Source organism: Miniopterus natalensis, chromosome 4, assembly GCF_054644295.1.
Source record: "Miniopterus natalensis isolate mMinNat1 chromosome 4, mMinNat1.hap1, whole genome shotgun sequence".
Lineage (NCBI taxonomy): Eukaryota > Metazoa > Chordata > Mammalia > Chiroptera > Miniopteridae > Miniopterus > Miniopterus natalensis.
Window position 1 is genome coordinate 38656700 of NC_142084.1, and position 25580 is coordinate 38682279.

The window sequence follows — 25580 nt, forward strand, 5'->3', positions numbered from 1 at the left end:
ATGTCTCTCACTTTTTTAAAAATCTCTATTTAAGCAAGCATGTTTTTCCCAAAAAAATAGTAATAACAACAACCTTTGTGATATTGTTATTTGTGGGGCAAAGTAAGTTTATGAAACATAGTAAATCAGGAAATAGGTTCACATAATTGTTAGCATCTCAGGCACAACAGCTACAGTACACTACACAATTCAAACTAATTTTACTGTCCTTTAGAGCTACAGTTCTTCAGTGATTAGTATCACTTCTCCCTCAAGTGAGAGAAAGGGCCTTTAAAACTGCACTGTCCATAAGGTAGCTCTAGCCACATGTGACTAAATTAAATTAATTAGACAATCGATTCCAGCCACTTTCCAAGTTCTCTCTAGCCACGTGTGGCTAGTGGCTACTGTGATGATCAGCACGGCCATTTCCATTACTGTGGAATGTCCTGTTGGGCAGGACTGCTCTCAAACTGCAATTAGAATTCACTTCTGTGCCGGAAAATTGTGTGACTTTCATTCGAGATATGGTATCAATTTCCTATCACTTAAAACAACAATATTTAAGTAAACTTCTCACACCTTGTTCTTCAGTTAAACATTTACACTTATACCGTGGTTCATAACACATAGCATTTGCCCTTATTCTGTCTAATGACATCACATTCTACCCTCAGAGACTGGAGTGTCCTTACACACACACACACAACAATGTTGAATAGATATGTACTATGTATCTGAATATATATGTCTGTTTCAGAATCTACATATACACAGAGAGAATATATAACTATGTATATGTAAATCAATATGTCACCGTAAATAATGTTATATAACTAAAATATGTAGACATTCTCACAATACTATAGGCACTGTCCTAATATTGGCATGTTGGCATGGTAGCACATTCACTTGTTCCATGATTAAGTTTCACTTTTTGTTGACTGAGCCTGGTGGAGTTGGAGATTTGGTAGGGTTTATGGCTGAATTCATACAGTAGTAAGAAGGCCCACTGTTGGTTTGGTGTATGGTCCATTTATGTAAAGACTAAGTGAAGGACAGAGACAGCATCGTCACAGTCACCAGGAGTCAATCATTTATCCATTTATTCAGGTCGCACACATGCCTTTTAAGCAGCCAAGTCCTTTTGCAGGCTCTTCGCTATGCTAAGCACTTAAAATGGAATAAGACAGGGTCTTGGGGAGGAAAGCAACTGTACGAAGGACTGATTGACAGGCAGGACAAGAGCACTCTGATAGAGGTGTGCACAAGGTGCTGTGTAACCATCGGAGCGGCCAGCTCTATCTGGCACAGGTGACAGGAGAGCCAGAAAAGGTAGAAAGGAAGGTGCAGCCAGTAGATTCCACTTACTCCAAAGAGAAAAGATTAGTTCTTTGCTGAGATCTCAGTATTTTGGAAATTTTGCGAACCATGGGGGACAGGGAGAGGTCTTTAAAATACCATTCAAAAGTGTGGTCTTCATGACTGTGTAAGACACCTTTATGGAGATGTATCGTTATTTATTCAGTCCTGGTTTGCCGAGGACTGAGGGGTTTCCCAGGATGGGGAACTTTCAGTGCTAAAATCAGGACAACTGGAAAAAGTGGGATGGTTGGACCTCCCACCTGCTGTTGAATGTTTAGATTGTGTCAAATATTTGCTAATATAAACAACACTGGCTTGGATATTTTGATGCCTACCTGTTTAGCTGCGTTTGGCATTATTTCCTTAAGTGAGATTCCTAGAAGTGGAATTAATGACGCAGTGCCTCTGGGCCTGCATGCCAATGCTCATGATAATGCTCGCGTCCCTTTCTTGTACTTGTACCGTCTACACCTAGATGGGTAGGAGTCTGCCTGGACATTTGTGCTACCTCTGCCTCCACAGGTTCTGAGGGAGATATGCAGAAGACAGGGCCGGGTTGCATACTTGTTTATCACTAGCTGCCGCTCCCAGTCTCAACTGGCCAGGTTACCTATGGCTCAGACTGCCTTTCGCGCAGGCCAGAGGCTAGCTGAATCCATTGCAAAAGATGGAGTGGACCCCCCGACTCCGTTTTCCTCTGGCCGCACCCTGATGTGAGCTCATTGACTCTAATTGTACCTGGTAGGAAGGAAAGGGTGATAGTAGATGAAACACAAGGCAGATTCATCTGCGCATCACCCTAGGTCTCCATTCCTAGTCACACGGGACAGTGCGAGCCAGGCTCCTGCTTCCTTCAGCCTCCTCCTGGGCAGGTGAGGAAGCTTGAAACCATGGAGTTAGAGGGTGTCCCCATAGCCCTGACAATTGGTCATTTTGATGAGATATGAACTAGTATTTACAAATAAAACTGTACTCAACCTGCCCCATATTGCTGTATTGAGAGTTAATTCCATGAGGTGACCTACTTTCCTATGGAACTTTAGTAACAAAATTTCCCTGGTTGGGGGGTCCAAGGTCTCAAACCATACTGCTCATTGCAGAAAGAAGTGTTATAATCCTGTTTCAAGTTTTGACGTGTGCTACAGGAGCCCTGAAACTGTGTACAATTATATGTGCCTTTTTGCCAAGAAAAGGTTTCTTGCTTTTATCAGATTTTCAAAGCAGTTCCATGAGCCAGAAAAGGTGTAAGAACTATGTACTTGGTGTATACTGAACGCTAAGGAGTGTTTGTCAGCTTTGTTGTTTGTTTTCTGCAGAACTTACACGGAGCTTTGGGGTGGGCATCAGTTGAGCAGTGATTTCAACAAGTAAATTACATGCATTATTAAGTAATCATTTAAAATTCCCTGAATGTTTTTCCCCAGCTGCTCTAATACTTCTGTTGAATTTGATGTTTTGGTTAGTTTTGCTATTAATGAAATAGTTTCACGTGCAGCTAGTTTGTTTTTGTCCAGGCCATGTATGTAAACTCCTATTGAAAAGGTTTGTGGATTGGTCGTTAGCCTACATCTAGGCATTGTTCTGCATTATTTTTGGTGTATTCTTTTGTTTATATTACTAAGCTAAAGTTAGCACAGATAACTCTAGGCTAGAAAATGGTGACAATAGTTTGAAAACAGGAAATTTTAGGCTTGTGTGTGTTTGGAACAGATGATCATAATGATAGAGCCGGTGGAGTGGAAACTTCCACCGAGCCTGTTTTTTCCTTATTTTGCTCTATGAGAAAAGATGGTGCTTCCTGGAAAACAACTCAAGTGTTTTAAAGCAAATGGTTTTCTTTTGTCCCTGCTGCACGGTTAATTTGTTTTTCTTTATATTATTTACCTTCATAGTATTATTATGGAAATTTAATATTTTTAATAGTTAATTCCCAAAGTGCTTATTTTAGATACTTAAATATCTGAGTATATTACCATTCACTGACGTGGTTTGTAAAGAAAATTAAAATAGTATGAATAGTGTAACCACCAGACTTTATGGGAAGAAGAGAAATTTGTTCCTCTATTTTAAGTGTTCCCAACTTTACTTTTTTTTAACCCCCAAAATTCCAGTCTTTAAAACAAAGTAGTTCTACTTTATTTGTCTAAGCTATTTCCTGACTGAGACTCCTTCCAGATGTATCCTGGAATTCTATATTTAAAAGAAAGGTTAAATTCATTCATTAGTTGCAAAGTAAGAAGAGTGTATGCATTTCCATACATACATGAACATTTTTGTTTTGTGTACATGATTCGTAGATTTTAAAAAATTAAGAAAACTTTCTCTAGAGTATTTCTAGGCATAAGCTTTGTTTGTTTGTTTTTGTTCATTCTCACCAGAGGATATTTTTTCCATTGATTTTTAGAGAAAGTGGAGGGGAGGGAGTGGGGGCGGGGGGAGAGCACATTGGCCAAGTCTAGGCATAAGCTTTATAAATACATAATATTTTTTAAATTATAAGAGTAATAATTGGAAATTTCTTGAAAACTCACACTATAAAAAAGTATATAAAATAAAAATATGAAACATCTGGCCTTCCTGTTCCTGGAATTACCACAGTTAACACTTCTGGTATATCTCCTTCCAGACGTGTCCTCTAAACATAATTTGTGTTTGTTGTGTGTATACAATAACACAATCATTCAGACAGACGGAATTATATATGTACAATTCTGCAACATGCTTTTTTAAAATTGAATAATTATCTTGTGGACATTTTTCATATATATAGATTAGTCTTGCTTTTTAAAGGTTTTGTATCGATTTATTATTATATAGATGTCTCATAATTTATTTAAATTTAACCTAACCCTGCTGATGGAATTTACATTAAAACATAGCTTACTAAAAATAGCATTTTCATCTAGCAGCCTAACTCTATTGATTGAATGGTGGTTCTCAGTCTTGGTGGCACATTAGTGGATCTCAGGTGAGATCCTGGGCATCAATTTTTTGAAAAAGTTCTCCAGATGTACAGTTAGGATTGCGAATCACTGGACCACCCTGACTTCTTTTTGTCCACACAGATATTGGCTATTTCCTTAATAATTAGCTCTTCCAGTAAAGGTCCAAGGGAGAGATTAGGGAGCCTTGGCAAGTGTTACATCAGGCATGTGCTCCATCAGTAATACCACAGAGACCTCAGAAAACAAGTATAAAGAAACACATATCTTAACCCTAACATTCTGCAAATTTCTGAGATGACACATAAATTTTGAATTCTACCAAAGAATTCGCAGTAATGATCTTCTTTCCTGAAATACCAGTTGTGAAATACCTTTTAAGAGATTTCAAAATAAGAAGTTCCACTGTTCTTTTCCCCCCAGTTCTCTGGGATAATGTAGGGTTAGTAAGATTACAGTGGTGATGTTTCATAATGGCAGGGTTGTTGGCTCAAGAATGTAGAAAATGCTGTTCTTCTTCAGGTTATCAGGTCAAGCTTAACTACATATAGGGTTCAGAACTGAAGACCTAAATGCAGTAGTCATCCGAGTTCTTCCTGAAGTACTGTAAGGGGATAAGCTTGTTAACAAGCTGCTGGGACCGATGTGCTGAGAGCTCAGAGGAGCAGCAGCAGGTAGGTGCCTTAACTTGGGGGAGGGGGGTGGCATTAAGGGAAACTTCAAAGAAGAGTTCTTGGGCTAGGTCTTAAAGAGTGAGTAGGAGACTAAAAACAAAACAACAAAATATGAAGCCATGGAGGAAGAACAAACCATGTGGGCATTTGCTGCAGTCATCTGTGGAGGTGAGAGATGGGAGAGGTGAGGCCGGCAAGTGTGGTTTAGAGAACCTAGTATGCCATCCTGTGAAAGGAGTTTAACTTGATCCTAATTAGAACTCTGGACTTCACTTTCCTTTCCCTGAGATCCTTTCATTTAAGATCACTGGCTTCCCACAATCGTCCAGAGGAACAGAAAACTCGAAAAGCATTCCATCCAGGCTTTGAGGATGGAGTGCTATCCTCAGTGCTATCCACACTGTGTGGAGTGCTATCACAGATGCAAAATAATTTAAGGAATGGTCTCAACTTTCAAGAAACTTGAAGTCTAGTTGGGAAAATAATTCACAAGCATTTAGAACTTTTGGAAATGTACATAGTAAAAATTACATGGTTCCAAACTGTTCTGTAGCAATGCAAGAGATATTTCAGGGCAGTAGCCAGTGGGTTCCCAAAAGCCCAGAGGGAAGGTGTGGTGAGGAAAAGGGAAGGTTTGGACAGAACCTTGAAAAATGGATGAGTTTCCAGCAGTAGAAAGGAGTTTAAACATTCACCAGTAGGATAAATATTGTGAACGAAAACAAGGAGAGGGATGTAAACCACACTGGGAAAAGCAGAAGGCATAAGATAAGGAATTAGACATGCACTTAAAAAGGGACCTTTGATTTTTTTTTTTTAATTCTATTGTAAGGAACAATCTAATCCTGTCTATTGATGGGATGGTGGTTCTGAGTCTTGGTGGCACATTAGGGTTACCTGCTGAGCATTTAAAGCTACCTATGCCTGGGCTAGGGCTGAACCCCCCAAGCTAGGCTACTGTAGCGGATCTCAGGTAAGGTCCCAGGCATCAATTTTTTTCTCAAGTTCTCCAGATATTTGTTATGTCCAGTTAGGGTCGAGAATCACTGGACCACTCTGACCTCTTCTCTTTTGCCTACCCATATATTTGCTATTTCCTCAATTATTAGCTCTTCCAGTAAAGGTACAGGGAAGATATTCGGGGGCCTTGGCAAGCGTTAGAGCAGGCATGTGCCCCGTCAGTTACACCACAGACGACTTAGAAAACAAGTATGGAGCAGTTACCAAGCTTTCTTTATAACTGAGCCCATTTGCCATTTAGGCAAACTAGGCACATTTTGTGAATGTGTTAATATTATTGCAGATAATGGCTTGAGACTAATGCAGATTGAATTTATTTATTCATTTATTTGTTCATTTGTTTATTTATTTATTTTTACCACTAGGGAATATCTGCGTAGGGAGAATAGAACTCCATCTGTACTTTCTTGCCAGTATGTATGTGCATCTCCACTCTCTGTGGGGGGTGTGATGAACATCAACCTAAGACCTCCCTGCAATGTGACAAGTCTGTCTTCAGTTTAATATATGCAATTTGCTTAAATATAGAAAGTATTTAAAAGAACAGTTCTTTTAAACTGAAGTTTAAAAATACCCCTCGTATCTGTAGAGGTTTATTATTATTTTTATTATTAATTTATGGTTCAGACATCTACCTTGCCTGACAATTCTCAGCCAAATTGCAGATGGGTTGGGCGGGTGGCAGTTGTGCGAATGTCCCCGTGAAGCATGGATAGTGTGAGGTCGCCCATACTTTATTTTTGCCTCTTTGGTTGGCATGTTCAGCAGCTGAGCACCTCCTTGGGACTAGGGAAGGGGGAAAAGAAAGATGAAAGGTGAAGAGACATGGATCCAGCCCTCAAGAAACTCTGTAGGGGTGTCAAACACTGTAAACTAGGAATGAGGCAGAAATGGAGAGCTTGGAGGGGCCTCCCCAGGGATGGCACCCCGAAGAGGTTGAGCTGAACCCAGGGGGTGGATTACCTGCCCAAGGGGAGCCTGTGTCAGGACCAGAGGCAAAACAGAAGCCGAGTGTTAGGGGAGCTGCAGGCATTTGCGATATGGTTGGAAGGCAGAGAGGCAAAAAGTGAGGCTGGGAAAGATAGGGAAGACTTGGGGTCCCTGTGCCCTGCCAGAGTTTGGGCTTTGCCCTACAGGCACTAGTACTCACTGAGCGTAGGGAATGTGTAATTGCGATGCAAATTCTCTAAACCTTATGGATATTTATTTAGTTTGGCAGTCTGATCTAAGTATATTTCCATTGGGGTCCATGGACTATACATGCTGTTCTTTTTTGATGTTAATGTAGTAGCCAGAGTTAATCCTGAAACCCTGAGATGAGACACTGGTATCACAGTATGGTGCTTTTAAAATGCAAACTTGCTGATGAAGTCTTATTACTGCGTCATTTACTCAACTTAAAATTCCATATAGAAAATAACAACAAACAGTTTGCATAGTTCCTCTCAAGCAAACCTGCTCCTAATGGGAGTCTAGTAGTTAAAATGATTTTTTTCACATGAATTTTGTTGAAAATTGCTTTGACTGCTTGATTTTGAAGGTTTCTAGAAAACTTGTCCTTTTTTGTCCGTTACTGCTCTGCAGCATTGGTGAGGCAATGTACAGTTTTCTCTGGGGCTACCAAGGCAGCCAGGATAAAAATAGGGCAAACTGTAAGAATCCCAGATATTTCCAGATAACAAAGACTGATTTATGTGGACCCATTCTGTGCTCTGACAAAACATAGAGAAGCTTTTGTGCTGTGATTAGCAAGGATGCTGATGTCAGTTCTCTCTTCGAGCATCAAGCTTTATTCTGTAGCTAAATTGTGCTTTGTACCATAATCCAGAGAACCTTTGTATCTGCCTTATTAAAGTGTGTAGTTTATGTAATTGCTTTTGTTTTCCAGTTTAATCTGTGCCAGATTCAATGAGAGTGACTCATTTTGTGACTGAGACAAACATTCCCATTTGGACCGTGTTAAAAATAAATAAATAAGTGGCAGGTGCTGCTTGGCTAAATTCTGTGTTTTAATGCTGTAATTTCCTGCTGTAAAGGGCTCCTCTCATATAATGTCTACTCAGGTCTCTGTAATTACTAGCCCAATCTATCTAGTGCACCGCAATTCATTGCTACTCATTTCTTGGCTGTTTATTTTAGTTTCCAAGTGCCCTGTACATTTTAACAATATCGTTCACCAGAGAAGCAGTGAAATAAATGGGGGGGGAGGGGGCACAGTTAACCAGAAGACGAAAGAGTGACACATAAGCTGTAGCAAAAGGACACATTTCCTTCTTTTCTCTTTTTGTCATTTTCCCAAGATGTTTTGTGCATGTGTTTTGATAAAAACTGTCTTAGTTATGTTTAGTTTATTATGTATATGTTAACTATTGGAGCCCTTTTCTTCAAATGGAAGATGTTTCGAAAGCACACCTTTCTCTTCAATGTGTCCATATAGTTAATCTAATGTTCTCAAAAAATTTTACAGCTTTATAGTCATAGGGGAATTCTGTTTATTGTACAAATATTTCTAGGCACCAGGCACATGCAATGCATTGAGTAATTAATGGCAAATAAAGTAGATATGGTCACTGTCTTCAGGGAGTTAGATACTATATAAATAAATACAAAGAGAAATTGAATTGCAAAATTACAGAAATCACTACATAGGTAAGTAATAGAGTCCCTAAAACTATGCCCTGCTTTCCATTGGGAGGGTTGGGTTGAGGGTGTTAAGGAAAGAGAAGGCTTGAAGGTTAGAGTCAGCCTGGTAAAGACTGGGGGAACAAACATACTGGACTGAGGAAACAGCATGTGCAAGGTTCCTGAGGCATCTTATAAACCATATTATTAGAAGGGAGGCGTGACCGTTGATAAAAACAATTATAGGTGAACTCTGTGAGCCCAACAATGTGGCACTATTTAGCATAGAGGCATATCACCCTCCATATAGTCCAACACTCAGAGCTTCACAAAAGTGCAGTTATAGAAACTGATGCCTATGAATCATTGGGAAATGGATGGATTTATTCAATGAATTATGTAGTGAGGCATTTAGAGAGATTTTCATGTGAGACAGTAAAGTTTTAAAAGGTCACTTCTGTGTTTAAAGATGGAACCTTCACTATCTGGAGAAATCATTTACTAAAAAAAATAGGATTCCATGATAGCCGTGGGTACATGACATAATGCTGTGTTGTCTTTTCTGTTTCTTCTCTATTACTTTTTCAGGCTTGCCACCTGATACAGAGGTATCCATAAAGGCATAATTTTACTGAGAGATGATAGTTATTTATTTTGAAGTAAATAGATGTCTTACACTGAACCAATTTTTGTAATCCAGAAACCAGTGCTAAATTCATGTGAAGTTAACACTCTGACTTTTCAATATTATCTAAAGCATCTGTAGAACTCCACATTGCCCTCTTCTTCTGAACACCAATCATTTACATTTACTTTTGAGCTGCAGTCAGACTAAGAGGTTAAATTAAAATCTTGATGTTTTAGGCCTTCGTGATTCTCTGCTAACCTTGCTAGAGGACTGCGTGTTTCCGTGAAGGAACGCCTGTCCACTTAGCCATGGTTCTGCAGGTATTTTGCCAGGGTTGCTGTGTTCTCAAATACTTTTGTGTACAGTAAAGCAGTTTCTTCATAATCAGTAAACTCCTCAAGAGCAGGAATCGTGAATTACCTACTTGTATTTCTTTCCACATGTACCTGGCATAGCTTTTACAATATAATCCATAACTTATTGACTGGTAACTTCATTGATTTACTTCTTAATATATCTAGCTTTTCTTAAATGTGTACAACTTAAAAGAATCTGTTATAATGCTAAACTTTAAGTTATCCAAGTTATTGGTACAGTTGTCCAAGATATTAAAGACCAAATGAGCTGGTTTATGGACCACTCAGACCATTTAGTTTTTCATTTTTTCGGTCTCTGCCTCAGGCCATTGTCATAGCTTCCTAGGACCTCCGACAGCAAACGACAAGTCAAAATTGATTCATGTCAAGATGGAGACTAAGTCCAAACATCTATTGGACAACTTTAGTTAATCCCCTTGTCTCTCTCTCACCTGTATTTTTCAGGATAAAATGAAGCAGTTTTTAGTTGATGCCTTTTGTGTTACATATGCCAAATTTTTTAAAACATAAAAAATATAGAGACCCTATTGTGTCATACTAGTATTGTTTTTGATAGCAGATTTTAAAAAATAGACTGATATATGTTAAGGAAGAAATAGAAATAATGTTTTGGGGCAGTTGGCCTTTGCTACAGTACCGACAGTGTGTGCATTCTTTGTCTAATTAACCTATGTAGAGCACGAAACTTATTTACTGCTATGAATAAAATTTCTGAAATCACCATAAGTGTAAGGCTGTCATTACCCCAAGTTATTAGTGGAAGGGACTATTTATTCTTTTTCAGAAACAGAGGGTCGAGGTGTTGGGACTGGTGCTCCATCATGACCTCCAAATGAACAGAAATGTACAGAGGCCATTAAGAATATTTGATTTCGTTGGGGTTCATAAATTGTCATGTTTCTCAGTCCTTCCACCTCCTGGAGTGTCTTCTTGGGGGATCCTCACATGTTCAGTTTGGAGCAGAGAATGCCTCTTACTAGGTGACCGAGACTTGTTAAAATCGGCTTCTTTGCAGTCTGACTGCCAACCAGGAAGACCTTCAGAGAGGAGTAAGGCTTCATTTTTTTTCTGGGCAGAAATGTTAGGTTTAAAGACTGTGGAAGCTGACTGTTTCAGTCATTTGCTCCTGCTTTTATTATTTGATCAACATAGATTTTAGGGACAGTAATAGTAAAAGAATTTTAGGCTTCTTTAGGCATAGTTGTCGACTCAAAATGTCCTAAAGCTTGTGCAGGCAGCACATGGTGAGTATAGGTCCAGGCTGTCAATATATGGAAGAGAAAGAAAAAGATTTTAAAAAAAGTTGTATCCCATACTCAAGAATACAACTCTTACCCTGGCCAGTTGGTTGGAATGTAGTCCCATAGACCAAAAGGTTGCAGGTTTGATTAACGGTCAGGGCACATGCCTGGGTTTCAGGTTCAATTCCTGGCCGGGGCGTGTGTAAGAGGCAACCAATCGATGTCTCTCTCTTTCTCTTCACCTCTTTCTCTCTCTCTCTCTCAAATCAATTTTAAAAACAGTTCCTCAGGTGAGGATTAATAAAAAATACATTTCTTATTTATGTAGTCTGAACAGCAAGCAATCTGGCCAAAAGGAAGACATACGCCATTTCTTGGCTTATTTTCCAGGAAACCAGGAAAGCTTCTATACCCATTTTTACCCCCCCCTACCCCTTAGCCCCACAGAGAGAGAGACCTATAGCTTGAATATGAAGGAGTGTTTTTGAAGAAGCACCTTTGTGTATTCTTTACGGCATGATATTAAAGCATGAAAAAAATACTGTTAAAAAAAGCTGTCGTAAGATATACATAACAAAATTTACCATTTTAACCATTTTTAAGTATGCAGTTCAGTGGCACTGAGTACATTCACGTTGATGTTCAGCCATCACTACCATCCATCTCCAGAAGTTCATCTTCCCAAACTGAAACTCTACCCATTAACACTAACTCCTCATGTCCCTTTCCCCTCAACCCCTGACTTTCTGTCTTTATGAAGTTGATTATTATAGGTACCTAATGTAAGTGGAATTGTACAATTTTTGTTCTTTTGGAACTGGCTTATTTCACTTACTGTAACATCTCAAGCTTCATCCATGTTATAGCACGTGTCAGAATTTTCTTTCCTTTTAAGGCTGAGTAATATATATACACACACGCCACAATGTATGTATCGTCATTCATCAGTAGACACTTGGGTTGCTTCCAGTGTTTGACTGTTATGAATAATGCTGCTGTGAATATAGGTGTACAAATACCTGTTTGAGGCTTTGATTGCAATTCATTTGGATATATATCCACAACTGGAATTTTTTAAGGAACTGCCATACCGATTTCACAACAGTTAGGCTGTTATATATTTCTACCAGCAGTACAAAACATTTATTTTCAACTTTTTCAATAATAGTCACTTTACTATGTACAAAGTGGTATCTGTTTGTGGTTTTGATTTGCATTTCTCAATGATATATGATACTGAACATCTTTTCATGTGCTTATTGGCTAATTGTGTAACTTTGCAGAGTCTATTCAAACCCTTTGTACATTTTTTAATTGGGTGGTTTGTTTTTGTTGTTATTGAGTTATAGGAGTTCTTTATGTATTCTGGACATTAATTTCTTATCAGATATATGACTTGCAAATGTGTTCTCTCTTTCTTTGAGTTGCCTTTTTACTTTGTTGGTCATATCCTTCAATGTATAAAAGTTATATATTTTTAAATGTTTTTATTGATTTCAGAGAAAGGAAGGGAGAGGGAGAGAGAGAGAAACATCAGTGATGAGAGAGAGCCATTGATTGGCTGCCTCCTGCACGCCCCCTGCTGGGGATCGAGCCTGCAAGCTACGCATGTTCGCCGGATCATAGGTTGACGCTCAACCACTGAGCACCCTGGCTGGGCTAAAAGTTATACATTTTGAAGCCGTTTGGTTTACTTATTTTTTTTTGTTTTCTGTGCCATATCCAAGAAGTCATTGCCAAATATAATGCCATGAAGCTTTCCCCTATGTTTTCATCTAAGAGTTTGATAGTTTTAGCTCTTACATTTAAGTCTTTGGTCCATTTTGAACTAATTTTTATATGATGTAAGACAAGACTCTGACTTCATGATTCTGCATGTAGATATCCAGTTATTCTAGCATTTTTTGTTGAAACCACTGCTTTTTTAATTAGTAAAAACGAAATCTTCTTTGTTTTGTTGACTTGATACTACATCTTGGTGTAATATCTTATGATATCAATCAATATCTTCTAATATTCTATTAGAAAACCCAATAGAAAATAATAAATTTGTATATGCACGCATTAAGTTAATTTGGGCATTGGTAAACTCTGCCGGAGTGGTGCTAATTCGATGGAAATAAATAAAACATTGTACGTGACTTTCTCTGGATAACGCCTTTGTAAAATTGATGGATATATGTGCATCTTGAAAAGTGTCTCAAGCTAATGAGAGCTGGATGTTTGTGCTTCGTGCCCAGGCATGGAAGAGGAGGTGGTTCGTGTTGCGCAGCGGCCGTTTGACTGGCGATCCAGACGTCCTGGAATATTACAAACATGATCACGCCAAGAAGCCCATCCGCATCATCGACTTAAATCTCTGTCAGCAAGTCGATGCCGGATTAACATTTAACAAAAAGGAGTTTGAAAACAGCTACATTTTTGATATCAACACCATTGACCGGATTTTCTACCTGGTGGCAGACAGTGAGGAAGAGATGAATAAGTGGGTCCGTTGTATTTGCGACATCTGTGGGTTTAATCCTACAGAAGAAGGTAAGGTCGGGTCTTTGTTACTCAGCCTCTCTCCTTTATTACTACAGTTTTAGGACTGTTACAGAATTTTTTATTTCAGTTACACAACATAATACTTGGGATTTTTTTTTTTATAATAATGATAACATTTGGAGAAAGCAGCTAAACCCTTTAATCAGTCTGGGCAGAAACTTTTTATAGGTTTTAAAAAGAAAAATGTAACCATTGTGGGGCAATGTCTAAATAAATGTCCTTAAGAAGAAGGTGACAAGAAGACATACTATTTCAGAGCCTTTCTTGAATTCCTATATAAATGTGAAGTTGAACCTTAGAACACTGCTGTTTTTGACTGTTTTTGACCTGTTAAAAGCAGCATTTTCATGTGGCTCAACTTAACTCTTTAGTTATTTTTTAAACTATGTTGCCATGGCATTTAGCGTACCTATGAAAAGCAAGTGAGAATCAATCACAGAATGTGATGAAAAAGTAATAAACCAATGAGTTTACCTGCCACAGGGGTAAGAGGGGGCTCAAGGTTTACATAAGAAAGCTTCTCAGAGGAAGATAAATTGTAAATTGTAGACTTTTGAAGGGAGTAGAATTTCTACATTAGTGAAAAGAGGGATACAGAACCCTCCAGGCTTAGGGGCTAGAGAGAGGAAGGACCAAGAGGAGGAATCGAATTCTGCTTGACTCCAGAGGGAAAGGTGAGAGTTGCTTGAGGATCTGAGATTTGGGGTGCCTGGCGTGCAAAGAGGCCTCAGGAAGAATTTTACGAGTGGAATTCCTCTCCAGGTGCATTTATGTAGCTGTCCTGACCACATATTCCCTGTCCACTTCTCTTCCTTGTCAAGCAAACACTAAGAACCTACACAAGCGACTCCAATACAAAGTTCGGTTTGCAGGACCAAGAATCAGGAATAATGTCTTTGACCCTATTGTCTTCAGGGTGATACTCAAGTTCACAAGTGTGAGTTTCCAAATATCTATATTTAGGAGTGCTGGAGATTCAGCAAGGGGTGGAAAAACTATTAACAATCAACATCAAGTTTGGGATTGAAGTGAAACAGTAATCATCTCTGATTAGCTCAGGTCAGCATGCTGTTTCCTCTCTGGCCAGTCAGCAGCCCAGGAGAAGGGCCTTCCAGGGCTGGGGTTGGCCCAGTGGGGTCGGGGAAACCCCTTGGTAAGGACTCCAGAATGCCCAAGGGAACAGCGCAGAGAGAGGGAGGAGGCGCCCCGCTTAGACAGGAGGCGGCTAGTGAACGAGAGCCCTTCACCCTTCACCAGAGCTCTAGCGATGAAAAGCCTCAAGACGGTGTTTCATGTGGGGAGTTAAGGCTTCAGTTGTTTTTGTGAAGTTATTAAATGTGTTCACATTTTAAGTAGGGGAGGGGTATTATTTCTAACTCCAGTTAAACTGCTTTCCTTTCTTGTTTGCATATGTAGTCTGTATTTGAGTGCAGTGGAGGATTTTAAAGTTAAAGACACAAATGAGATAGCTTTTTATTTAATGGTTACTTAACAACCACTCAGTAATGAAAATTATTGGATTTGGATACCACATTAAATTTGTTATGTGATGGATTTTCAGTTAAAATAATTTAAGTCGTTGTACAATCTTTTTGTTGGTATTCTTTTGCCTGCTGCCTTTTCAATTTAGAATTTGTTTGGGAGACATAAAGGTAGACTTCTGTCCCCATTGGTTGCTTGTATAGATTCGACTGATCTGAAAGACTAAGTAGGTGTTCTTCCATCTCTCTTTGTTTTCTTTATTATTCTCCTAAATATATTTAACAAAAGAAATGAGGTGCCCCCCCTTAGAGGAGCTACATTTTTCAGTTAAGGAATATGATTGTCTAGTTTTTGGAAGCCCATTTGGGGGTGAATAGTGTTGAGAACCCCACAAATTAGAATTTCTAATGCTTGTCCTGGCCAGTGTGGCTCAGTTGGTTGAGGATAGTCCTGTGCACTGAAAGGTCGCCGGTTCAATTCCCAGTCAGGGCACATGCCCAGGTTGCGGACTGGATCCCGGATCAGGGTGAGTGTGGGAGGCAGCCAATCGAAGTTTCTCTCTCTCTCTCTCTCTCTGCCCCTCCCTCTCCCTTCCTCTTTCTCGGTCTCTAAAATCAATAAAAACATATTTTTTTTAAAAAAAAGAATTTCTAATGCTCAAGTGTTCCAGATTAATTTTGCAAGTTTTAAGGCATGGCATCTGGTCCATTTGTCCACTTTATTATGATTCTTATCACCTGGGACCTTGATGAACACCCAGTCACCTCTGAGAAGAAGAAAAGTTTTGTCTGAATTTGCCAGCACTCTACTAGGCTTTGAGCATTTACTCAACCAATATCTACTGGGTGTCTAGCTAGGGAGACAGATGGCCGACGTTAAACACACAGAATGAGCATCTAGTGGGAGAGGACTCGTGCCCAAAACAATTTATTAGTTGATGAGTGCAAAATTATATATATTTTTCACATGCATATATAAAATTATACTTTAAAATGTATTTAATTTATATAATGTGTATTTGATAAAGTATTAATATGTAATATTAAAATATAATTAACATGTAATATTAAAGAATGCTACTGTGGTACTGTCTTAATACAGTTCTTGCCCTTGTGGAGCTTGCTGTCAGTCTAGTAGGAGAGACAGGAAGATGACCTAGGAATTATATACCTGTTGATAAGTAGTCTGCTGAAGAAAAAAATACGGATAGATAGCAGCTGATTTAGTCTTAAGAGGGTGAGGAAAAGCACAGGTAGATCTGCCCATTACCTAGACCTGTCCCCGTGAGCCCTATGCTCTTCCCATTTCAGAGAGTTGAGTTTTAAATGGCTCTGTGACTATAGATAATGTACTGAGACCTTTATTTTTGTACTTAGCAGAACATTTTCTTTGTAGTCAGAACTCATCACAATGTCTTTGCCTATTTTCACTTTATAAACTTACCACTTTCGGGAGAGGGGGAAGTTCTGAAACTTGAAAAGTACACTGACCTCTTCAGTGACCAAACTCCCAAATCCCTATAAAACAGATTAGAAGTGAATCTCAATTTGTGAACTTTTTATCTTCATAATATCCATAAAAGGGGAGGTTGTAAGAAAATGCATAGTATGATTAAGCAAATTTGATATATATAATCTGAGTTGGTTACCAAGAACAGCTATGCTAATCGCAAATCATTTTTATCTGTTCATTGAAACAGGCCCCTAAGGACTTCAATTTGCCAACGCTTTCTAAATTTAGTTCATAAGCTGTATCTAAATGTAACTGCATTTATTTATTTTAATTCTACAATTTAGATATTTTACAAGTTTATCCTGGCCATCCTTCAAATAGCCAGTTAGAAATGTCTGACTATACTGTGTTGAAGACTTGAGTTTCTTGGAAGAAATCAGTAAAAAATGAACAATCCTTCATTGTATAGTATCAAGGAACCACAAAAATATTTTATTTCACTCTATAATTTGGGGTTTTGATGCATAGCAGCTAAACTGCAAAAAAAGGTTTTAAGATCAACCACTTGTATTTCCTTATTCATTTGGAGTAGCTGACTTTGCTAGGTGCCCTTTTTTAAAAAAATCTACACATTTGAAGATTTGTACCAAATTCTAAACCTCCGAGAACTGCTGTTATCCTCTGTGATTATATTCATACAGTTTAATATGACAAGGTAAATATCAAAATGTCTTTACTGCCTGCTTTATATTCTCTTGCTTCCAAATAGGTCCCCCCTCCAATCACTAAAGAGGTGTTTTTGTTTTTACCTAGATCTCTCCCCTGAGCCTTGTGCTTTTTCCATTTCAGAGAGTTGAAGATGCTCCCACTCTTGGCTTAAAACTGATAACACAAAATGATATTTCATTATACTAGTTCAGGCTAGACATGGGAAGAAGTAGACTCTGCTTGGATATTATAGTCTGAGAAAATAACTATTCCCAGTCCCTAGGAGAATAACTAATTTTCTCCTGAAAACAAAAGGAAAGGGGAAAACTCTGACCTGTGTTTTGATTCCAGGAACCTCTCAAAATATCGTTACCATGTTATTTCCGCTGCCCCAGGTGACCACAGCTATTATTGACTACTCAGAATGCTGGCATACTGAATCTGTTTTTAAATTTCAGCTGGTTGAACTGTGTGTGGTTCCTATGAATGTTTTTATTTAGTAGGTTTGAGGGTAAAAACTAATTTCTTTTGTTTTTCTTGGAAATGGGCAGATTTATTTTTGTTTCTACACCGACTTGGAAGCTGGTAAGTCTGCTGAACAAGTGCCGGGAAGCACACACAGCCTAGGGCTCGTATGCAGCCAGCTCCTGGTCTAATTTTAGGATGTGCCGTTAGAAAGCTGCCTCTTATCGGTTGAGTAGCTTTTCTCAACATGCCTAGGTAATAGTGGCTTAGAAAGAATAGTGTGATTCTCTGTTTGATTTTCTTCTCTTTGGGAAAGTAGGTTAGTAGAGTGTATGATTTCTGACCACTGTTTTGTACAACTGAAACTGATACAAAAAATGTAAAAAAAAAAATAATTAGAATAAAAGTAGGTTAAACTAACATGTGAGAGTATACATACATGTGCTCTCTTTCCTGTAAAGTGGTGTTTCTTTTTTTTTTTTTTTTTTTTTAATCTTTAGGGATTTTATTGTTTCACTTTTAAATTTTATTTTTGTTTAAAATATTACAGATGTCCCTTTTTCTCCCCAATGACCCACTCCACTCTGTCCCACCCCCCTCCCCAGTCCCTCTCCCCACCATTGTCCATGTCCCTGGGTTGTGCGTATCTGCATATAAATTCTTTGGTTACTCTCTCCCCCTCCACCCACCCACCCTCCTCCATCTCTGACATTCGTCAGTCTGATCCATGCTTCCGTGTCATTGAATCTATTCTGTTCATCAGTTTATTAAGTTCTTTAGATTCCACATAGTAGTGTTTCTTAATTAGGGAACTTTTAAATTTCTTTTTATTCATGATTTTTTACTTGGGTATCACTCATTACTATGAAAAAACACAGAACTTAAGTGTACAGTCCAGTATAGTTTTATATATCCACCTTTATCTATATATACAAATAGAAGTCTGTATAATTGCCACTCAGATCAAGAAATGAAAATTTCCAGTCCCCAAAAGGTTTTCTCATGCTTCTTCCCAGGAACTCCCCCCCACCCCCAAAGCCCAAATATAACCATTATTTTGTGTTTATAACTGTAGATTAGTTTTGCCTATAGTTAGACTTTGTATAAATAAAACCTTTGAGCCTGGCTTGTTCTTCCCAATATTAGGTCTGCGGGATTCACCCCTGTAGCACGGAGCAGTTCTTAATCCTGTGTAGCATTCCATTGTGTGACTATATAACAAACTGTTCATCAATTCAAATGTCAGTGGACATTTGGGTTGTTTCTAGTTTTTAGTTAATACAAGTAAAACTGTTGTGACCATTCTTATATGTGTCTTTTGATGGCCATGAACCCTTAGTTTTGGGGGGTATATAACCATGAGTGGAATTGCTACATTATAGGACGTATATATACATTTAGCATTAGAAGATTTAGTAGCTTTAGTTTTCCAAAGTTATTGTATCAGTTGCTTTTCTACCAGCAGTGTATGAGACTTTCAGTTACTCTGCATTCTCACCAACACTGGTATTTTCGGTCATTCATTTTAGCCATTCTAGGGAATGTGTAGTGATGTTGCACAGTGGTTTTAATTTGCATTTTCCTGGGGACCAAGTCAACCAGAGAGTTTGTTTTGTTTTATTATACATTTTCAAGCTACTGCCCCTAAGATCTTGATTCATTGAGTCTTCTGAGGTGGACCCCAGGCACCTAGATTTCTAAAATACCCTACAAGTGATTCTGAAGTCATCAGACCTCTGGGATAAGAATTTGGCATTTGTCACCACTCCCTAAAGGTTTATTTTCAAAGTCTCAAGAAAATTTTCACAATCTGTGAAGGAGATGGTCATAACAAATAAGATAAAAACTTTTCTACTTGAAACACATTAAAGAGATTGGGCTGATTAGAGGTGTTCAATATTTGATTAAATAAATAGAAGAAACTACAGGTTGCTTCACTGGAAATTGCAACTACTGCTGTTTTTTGTTTGTATCCATTTGTGAGATTTACCTTTATAAAATGTTCTTTCATTAAAAAGTGGTCTGTTCAGAAGTTAGAAGATTATTTTAGCACTAATGATAATGCATACTCTTTGTGGACCTTTATTTGCTAAGTTAGACATAGATCTATTCAAAGTGCTTCTCTTTGCAGGAAAAAAAAAATTCAACAGACCGGATAAGTTAGTAATCAGTAGAAACCTAGTAACCTTGACCTCTGTACCATTAATTGTGAGCATAAAGGTAACACTTTTGCAGTAGAAACCAAGAACATATTCTTTCACCAAATGTCGCCCAGCTTTAGAGAAAAGGTTCTCGTCTGGTCTCCTGACAAGGACATGAGCCACACCACAGTTTTATTACCACATGCTCAGGTGCAGTATGTTAGTAGTGACAAAATCAGGGGACCTATGACATCAACTTTGAAATATCCTACCTTACCAATAAGAAAGAGGAGAATTGCTTCCCTGGGCAGAGGCTCTTGTTAGAAAAATACATATATTATTTTGAATGTTTAGAGGCATTATCAAGGCAACCCAACTTCTGTGATGGCATTAGGGTTTCAAATAGAATAAAACTATGCATTAAGCTAGGGACAGTTGCGGGCCAATTTATTATTTGCGGTTCCCCTCACATACTCACCTACTTCTCTCCACCTAAAGCTGGTTAAGGCTTTCCTTAGCAGTGTTTATTAGTTTTCTAAGTAAAATTCAATTAGGAGTTTGCTCCAATAGCTTATTATTCCTTTAATGGATGCTAATTACACTTTTCATGCTTCTGAATTAAAAGACAGGAAATAATTTTACACACGTAAGCAACCCCTAAACTGACATTGGGTTCTCAGAAACTGCATCCCAGCATTACTTGGAAAGAGCAGAAGTTAGAAACCTAAGTGAGGCAAAAAGCAATAAACATGGTCCACTCAACTATCTTTTGGGCCCAATTGGGGTAAATCGCATGTTTTTATAAGATGGAACAGAAGTTTCTTTTTCAGATCAGTTGACTAACTTTGGCCAGAAATTGTATTTAGAGAATTGTATTTAGAGAATATTAAGACAATGCAGTGCTTGCATTAAAATATGCAGAGCTGAGTAGATGGTCAGATTAACATGAGTAAAATAATCCAAAGACTAAAACTTTGAAAACAGTGCATTTTCTGAGCCAAAGTGGTAGAGCAGTGTTGCCTTCCTTTTAAAGACTTTTGTATGTCATGTTGTTTGGAAGGCTTGGGTTTGCTTTTTACAACTGTTTGAAGATCTTTTCTTTCGTGAGCCTGGTAATGAACATAATAGATGTTTCTCGCTAGTTCCTGCCCCTTAAAAGTACAGTTGACCCTTGAACAATACAAGGGTTTAGGGGCGCCAGTCTCTGCATAGTTGAAAATTCCCCCCAAAACTCATTCGTTCCTTGGTATCTGCAGGGGGTTGGTTCCAGGATCTTCTGTAAAAGCCCATCATATAAAAAGTCCCTCATATAATCTATGTGTAGAACAACACATACATTCTGCCCTCCACATCTGCAGGTGCCCAACCACGGATTGAATTTACTGTTTTCAGTCCACGGTTGGCTGAATGCAGAGTTGTGAAACCTGAGGGGATACAGAGGGGTGACTGTATATTTATTGAACCCCATATAAGATGGATCCTTGCAGTTGAAACCCATGTTGTTCAAGGATCAGCTATATGTATGTTTTCCCATATTGTGAATAGATATTAAAAAAAAAGAGAGAGAGCCTTTGAATTCCAGTCCCTTTTTTCAGATTGAGAGAATCTTGCACCTATAAAGAGGGTAAATACTTTTTGTCATTCACAAGAAAGAGAAGAAAGATTGGAGAAATGGAAGATTGAAAATGAGATGGTCCCACTGTGTGCATAAACAAGGTCAGATAAAACATGACTCCCTGCTGGGTGATTTTTCCCCACTTAAGATGAATCAATCCCTCAGTTCATTTAGCGTCTAGGCATCAAGTTTAGAAAAAATATTAAAGGGAAAGTGTATGTATAAAAACAACCACCTGGAAAAGTTATTCTAGGAGTTAACAGTTGAAAACTAGAACTCATTCTATTCTCTCTAGTGTTGTTTTTCCTGTGTTTAGTTTCATCTTGTTTTGTTCAGAACTAAAAATTGAACTGGCTTTTACAGTTTTGCCATGCCCCTCCCTAGAGGAAAGGAGAAGCATATAAAATATACTTGTGAATACAGCCTGTAGGAGACAGTAGCTGCTTTCTAATCCCTCTGCCTTTTGTTTTTCTCCTCAGTGTTATATATATCTTTCTTAAGCTCTTTAAAGGTAAATATTTTTCATAGTTCCCTTAAGTTTAACAAATCACAAGGATTTACTCTGAGTCACTGATTAATCTGTTGCATTTTAAATCCCCTTAAATAAATCTCTGTATATTTGCAACTCAAGCAAAACAGTAAAACACTTCTTAGGGCCTGTTATGTACACTATTTATACTCAACATCTTTTAGACAGGATGCGATATGTATGATTCCCTCTGAAATAATGGCATTATGTTGTATAAATGTCCAAAAATTCATTTTCTTTCCTCACCATTTTCTGTTCTCGCCTTTCATAAATAAGAAGGAATTAATTAATGAACTGGCAAAAAGTGTCGGATTTTGTTAGACGAGCTTGCTTGAAGATTGGACATTGCATGCAACGTAACAAAGATAAAATGTTAGACATTAGCTGAGCTTCCGTTTACTCAGGCCAAATTCTCCAACCGAAAGATGTTTTCAAACTTCATTAGCATCTGTTAGGACTCACAAATTTCTTCAGGGGCAAATTTCAAACTACACACATGTAGGCAAATGGTCTTGCAGATTTGCGAGTGTGCCTCGCTTTGCTCTCTTTCAGCTTGTCAGAGAAAGTGCCGAGTGGGTTTTTACTAGGCGAGCAAAACGTTTTTGTGCAAATACCACAAGTAAGGCACAGGGGAGCACAGGCGTTCTGATCCTTTGTGTTTGATTTGGGGACCCACGATGAAATAGAAACTGTGGCAGTTAATCATATTATGTGTTATTAGAACTTTACAATTAGGATATGAGTTTCTGTGTCTGGGAAGAAGTTATAAAATGAGCTCTGTAAACTTTGCCGTGGTACCTATATGAATATTGAAGTGGAATGCATAAAGACCCGATCAAAAAAGCGTGTGGACGTCTGCTATAGTATCTAGAGAAGACAGAGCTGGCATGGAACTACTCCCTGGTGATGAACAGGCCAAATAGCCTGCATTTGATTTTACTTGGTAGAGCATGTTGACGTAACGAATAGAATATGAATATATTTCAGAATTAATATTTTCTAACACAGACAATAAACAAATGTGTTTATTCATATAGGAGCATTTACCTTTTTCTGGATTTATAGCCGTTCATTTCTAACGAGAGTAACAGAATTTTTATTCTGGGCCCTTAAAATTTTACTTAGTTGCGTCAGTGATTACAGTGGGATTTTATTTTTAGATTTTCAACTCATTTTAAATTACTTCATTCTACCCAGTTGAGCTATTTTCATATGTCTTCTCAGAACATAGTTAATAAATTACTTATTTGCTGACATGAAAATCCTATAGAAATCCAGTCAATGAAAATGAGACGATGCGCTCAGGAAAGAGGTGGTGCCTTAAAGAAAAGCTCTTCCCCTGAACGTGAATCCCGCAGTTAGAACTCGTTCTCCCCAGTCGGCTGAGAAGTAGAAAGGATGCACAGCAGAGTACAGATGAGGTCAAGAGCTGGGCCTGGTATTCACAACACCAGGCACCTGTAGGTTCCACCTGATAACACAGGTCACCTTGGAAGGTTGGCTCAGGAAGCACTTTGTCATCATGGGGGAAAAAATCTGCCTTTTGTGCTAAGATTATAGAACATCGAAGATCATCTTCCTTTCCAGAAGCCTCAACATGAAAGACTGTTAGAACCTCTGGAAGAAAGATCCCTACTCTTCAGATCTCTTTGACATGAACCAATTATTTTCTGTATAAATGTTGCTGCTTAGGTCGTATTTGTTTTAACTGACACAGTCATGATTTAGCCTGTTTCCATGTGTTTAAACAGTTTTTCTCTAAACTTTCAAGTGGCTTTACTTAAGAAAAACTTCTTACAATGGGATAGAGAGTGATAGTCATATTTTGGTGTCACAGATCCTGTGAAGCCCCCTGGCAGCTCCTTACAAGCCCCAGCGGATTTATCTTCAGGTGTCATCACAACACCACCGTCAGCCCAGGTAGACTCATCTTGTGTCGCCCAGCCTCCTCCGTATCAGCTAATTAACCTTCCACCACATATAGAGACTCTTGACATCCAGGAGGACCCTCAAGACTACCTCTTGCTAATCAACTGTCAAAGCAAGAAGCCTGAACCCACCAGGTAAACCACATATTCGTGTGTGTGTGTGTGTGTGTGTGTGTGTGTGTGTGTGTGTGTGTGTACATATTTAGGAATCTTACCTTTAAACTTTTAAAACTATGATTTGAAGGTTTAAAAGAAACCATCTATATAGGCTTATATTTTATGCATATTATTTCAAGTTTGTATCCCTCCACTAATGATTTTTTTATATTCACTAGATTTTGTTGAAAAAACATATTCTCTAGCATCTTTGGCAAGGAACACTTTTACCAAAAGCTCTTTGTGAAACCTAGCTTCCTTTTCGTAGTCTTTGTTACAGACTCACAGTATTACTTGCTTAACAGATTTCACTGATTTATAAATGGTGATCTTGCTCCATTTCTTATGTGATTATAAACCAGCCAAGGGTCATCTTTTGTTTCTGAAGAAGGAGAGGAATACCTACTGCTAGAAGATTTTGAAAGCAAAACGATTCCATTGCAGTGAGTGTGTTGTGGTTGCTTTGGATCTGTGTGAGAAATTAATCATACAGGTAAAATCCCAATATAGCAAAATCTATGGAAAATACAAATTGAGCTTTAGTATCTACATCCCTGCTCCAAGACCCCTCTCTTCTTCTAAGCTATAAGGTATTTTAATTTGATATTGAGTAATTGGAAGGTTTGAGGTAATGGTAAGTACTGGAGCTGAAAAATAGTGATCATGAGGCCTGTCTCTACCATTAGCAGCTGTGACAGCTAATGATATTGGGTATATTTATTATCATAATTTGTAGTATAAATGTGGGGGTGAATTGCATAGTAGATGTGAAAGATTTTTAAACAGGGTTATTAGGTATTAAGCATTATTTTTTATAACAAAAAGATTTTTTTTTTAATGTAGAAAATGACTGTTAACCAGGCTAGGAATATACAAAGCACTTGTTCAAAAAATTTTATATAGAATTTGTTTAGATCCACAAATTAGTTTCTGTGACTATATCCCTAAGATAATGGAAACAAACACGCCAAAGATGCATTTCTATATATTTGTTGTAATGGGATTTTACCTGTAAGAGAAAAAAAAAAATTATAAATCAGCACTAGTTAATAATACCAAATTCTAACTTGATTTTGCTTGTTTGCTGTGAGTATTTAAAATTACACATTCGCAACTTTGTTACCTATGCTACTAACTAAGATTTCATTTTACGGTGAGTCACAATTATTTTTCAATATCAACATTTTAAAAGCCAACGGCTAAGTGACAATTTTCAGTACATTTTCTTTTTATATATATATATCTATATATATATATAATGTCTTTCATTGATCTTACTTTTATCACAACTTTTCTGTTGTGGTAGAAATTATGCTCAGATATATTTTGCATCTACTTTTTTTCAAAAGCGACAGTTAACAAGTATTTATGATGTGCCCACTATTTTACTAGGTGCTACAAACTAATTACGTAAGTTACAGCCCCCTCAGATACAGACACCTTCACAGTTTACAAGTAAACCTTGTGAAAAAGTCAGAACGTGGAAGCATTTTAAGTGTCTATAGATGGAGGCAAGATAAGAGAACTTCAGCCCAGACACATGTAGGAAAAATTTTCCCAGACTCCCAGGCTGAATTAAATGCCTCTGGGTTTTCATATATGTAAATATGTTGGAAATTCCTGCCCTGGGAGGAGCAGGATTTGAACTACACCTGGTTGGTGAGAGAAAGAGAGACTATCATTAGTAACCTGCATAAAGTGCTTGAGGG

The 25580-nt window shown here is 38.1% G+C and overlaps 1 protein-coding gene across 1 annotated transcript in view; it reads left to right on the forward strand.

Annotated features, from left to right (window-relative positions):
- Positions 1-25580, forward strand: part of GAB1 (GRB2 associated binding protein 1) — a 118599-nt gene that overhangs the window by 67498 nt on the left and 25521 nt on the right. Inside the window, exons 2-3 of the mRNA XM_016206928.2 lie at positions 13089-13383; positions 23625-23850. Of these exons, the coding sequence (XP_016062414.1) occupies positions 13089-13383; positions 23625-23850 (521 nt within the window). The remainder of the gene's footprint in view (positions 1-13088; positions 13384-23624; positions 23851-25580) is intronic.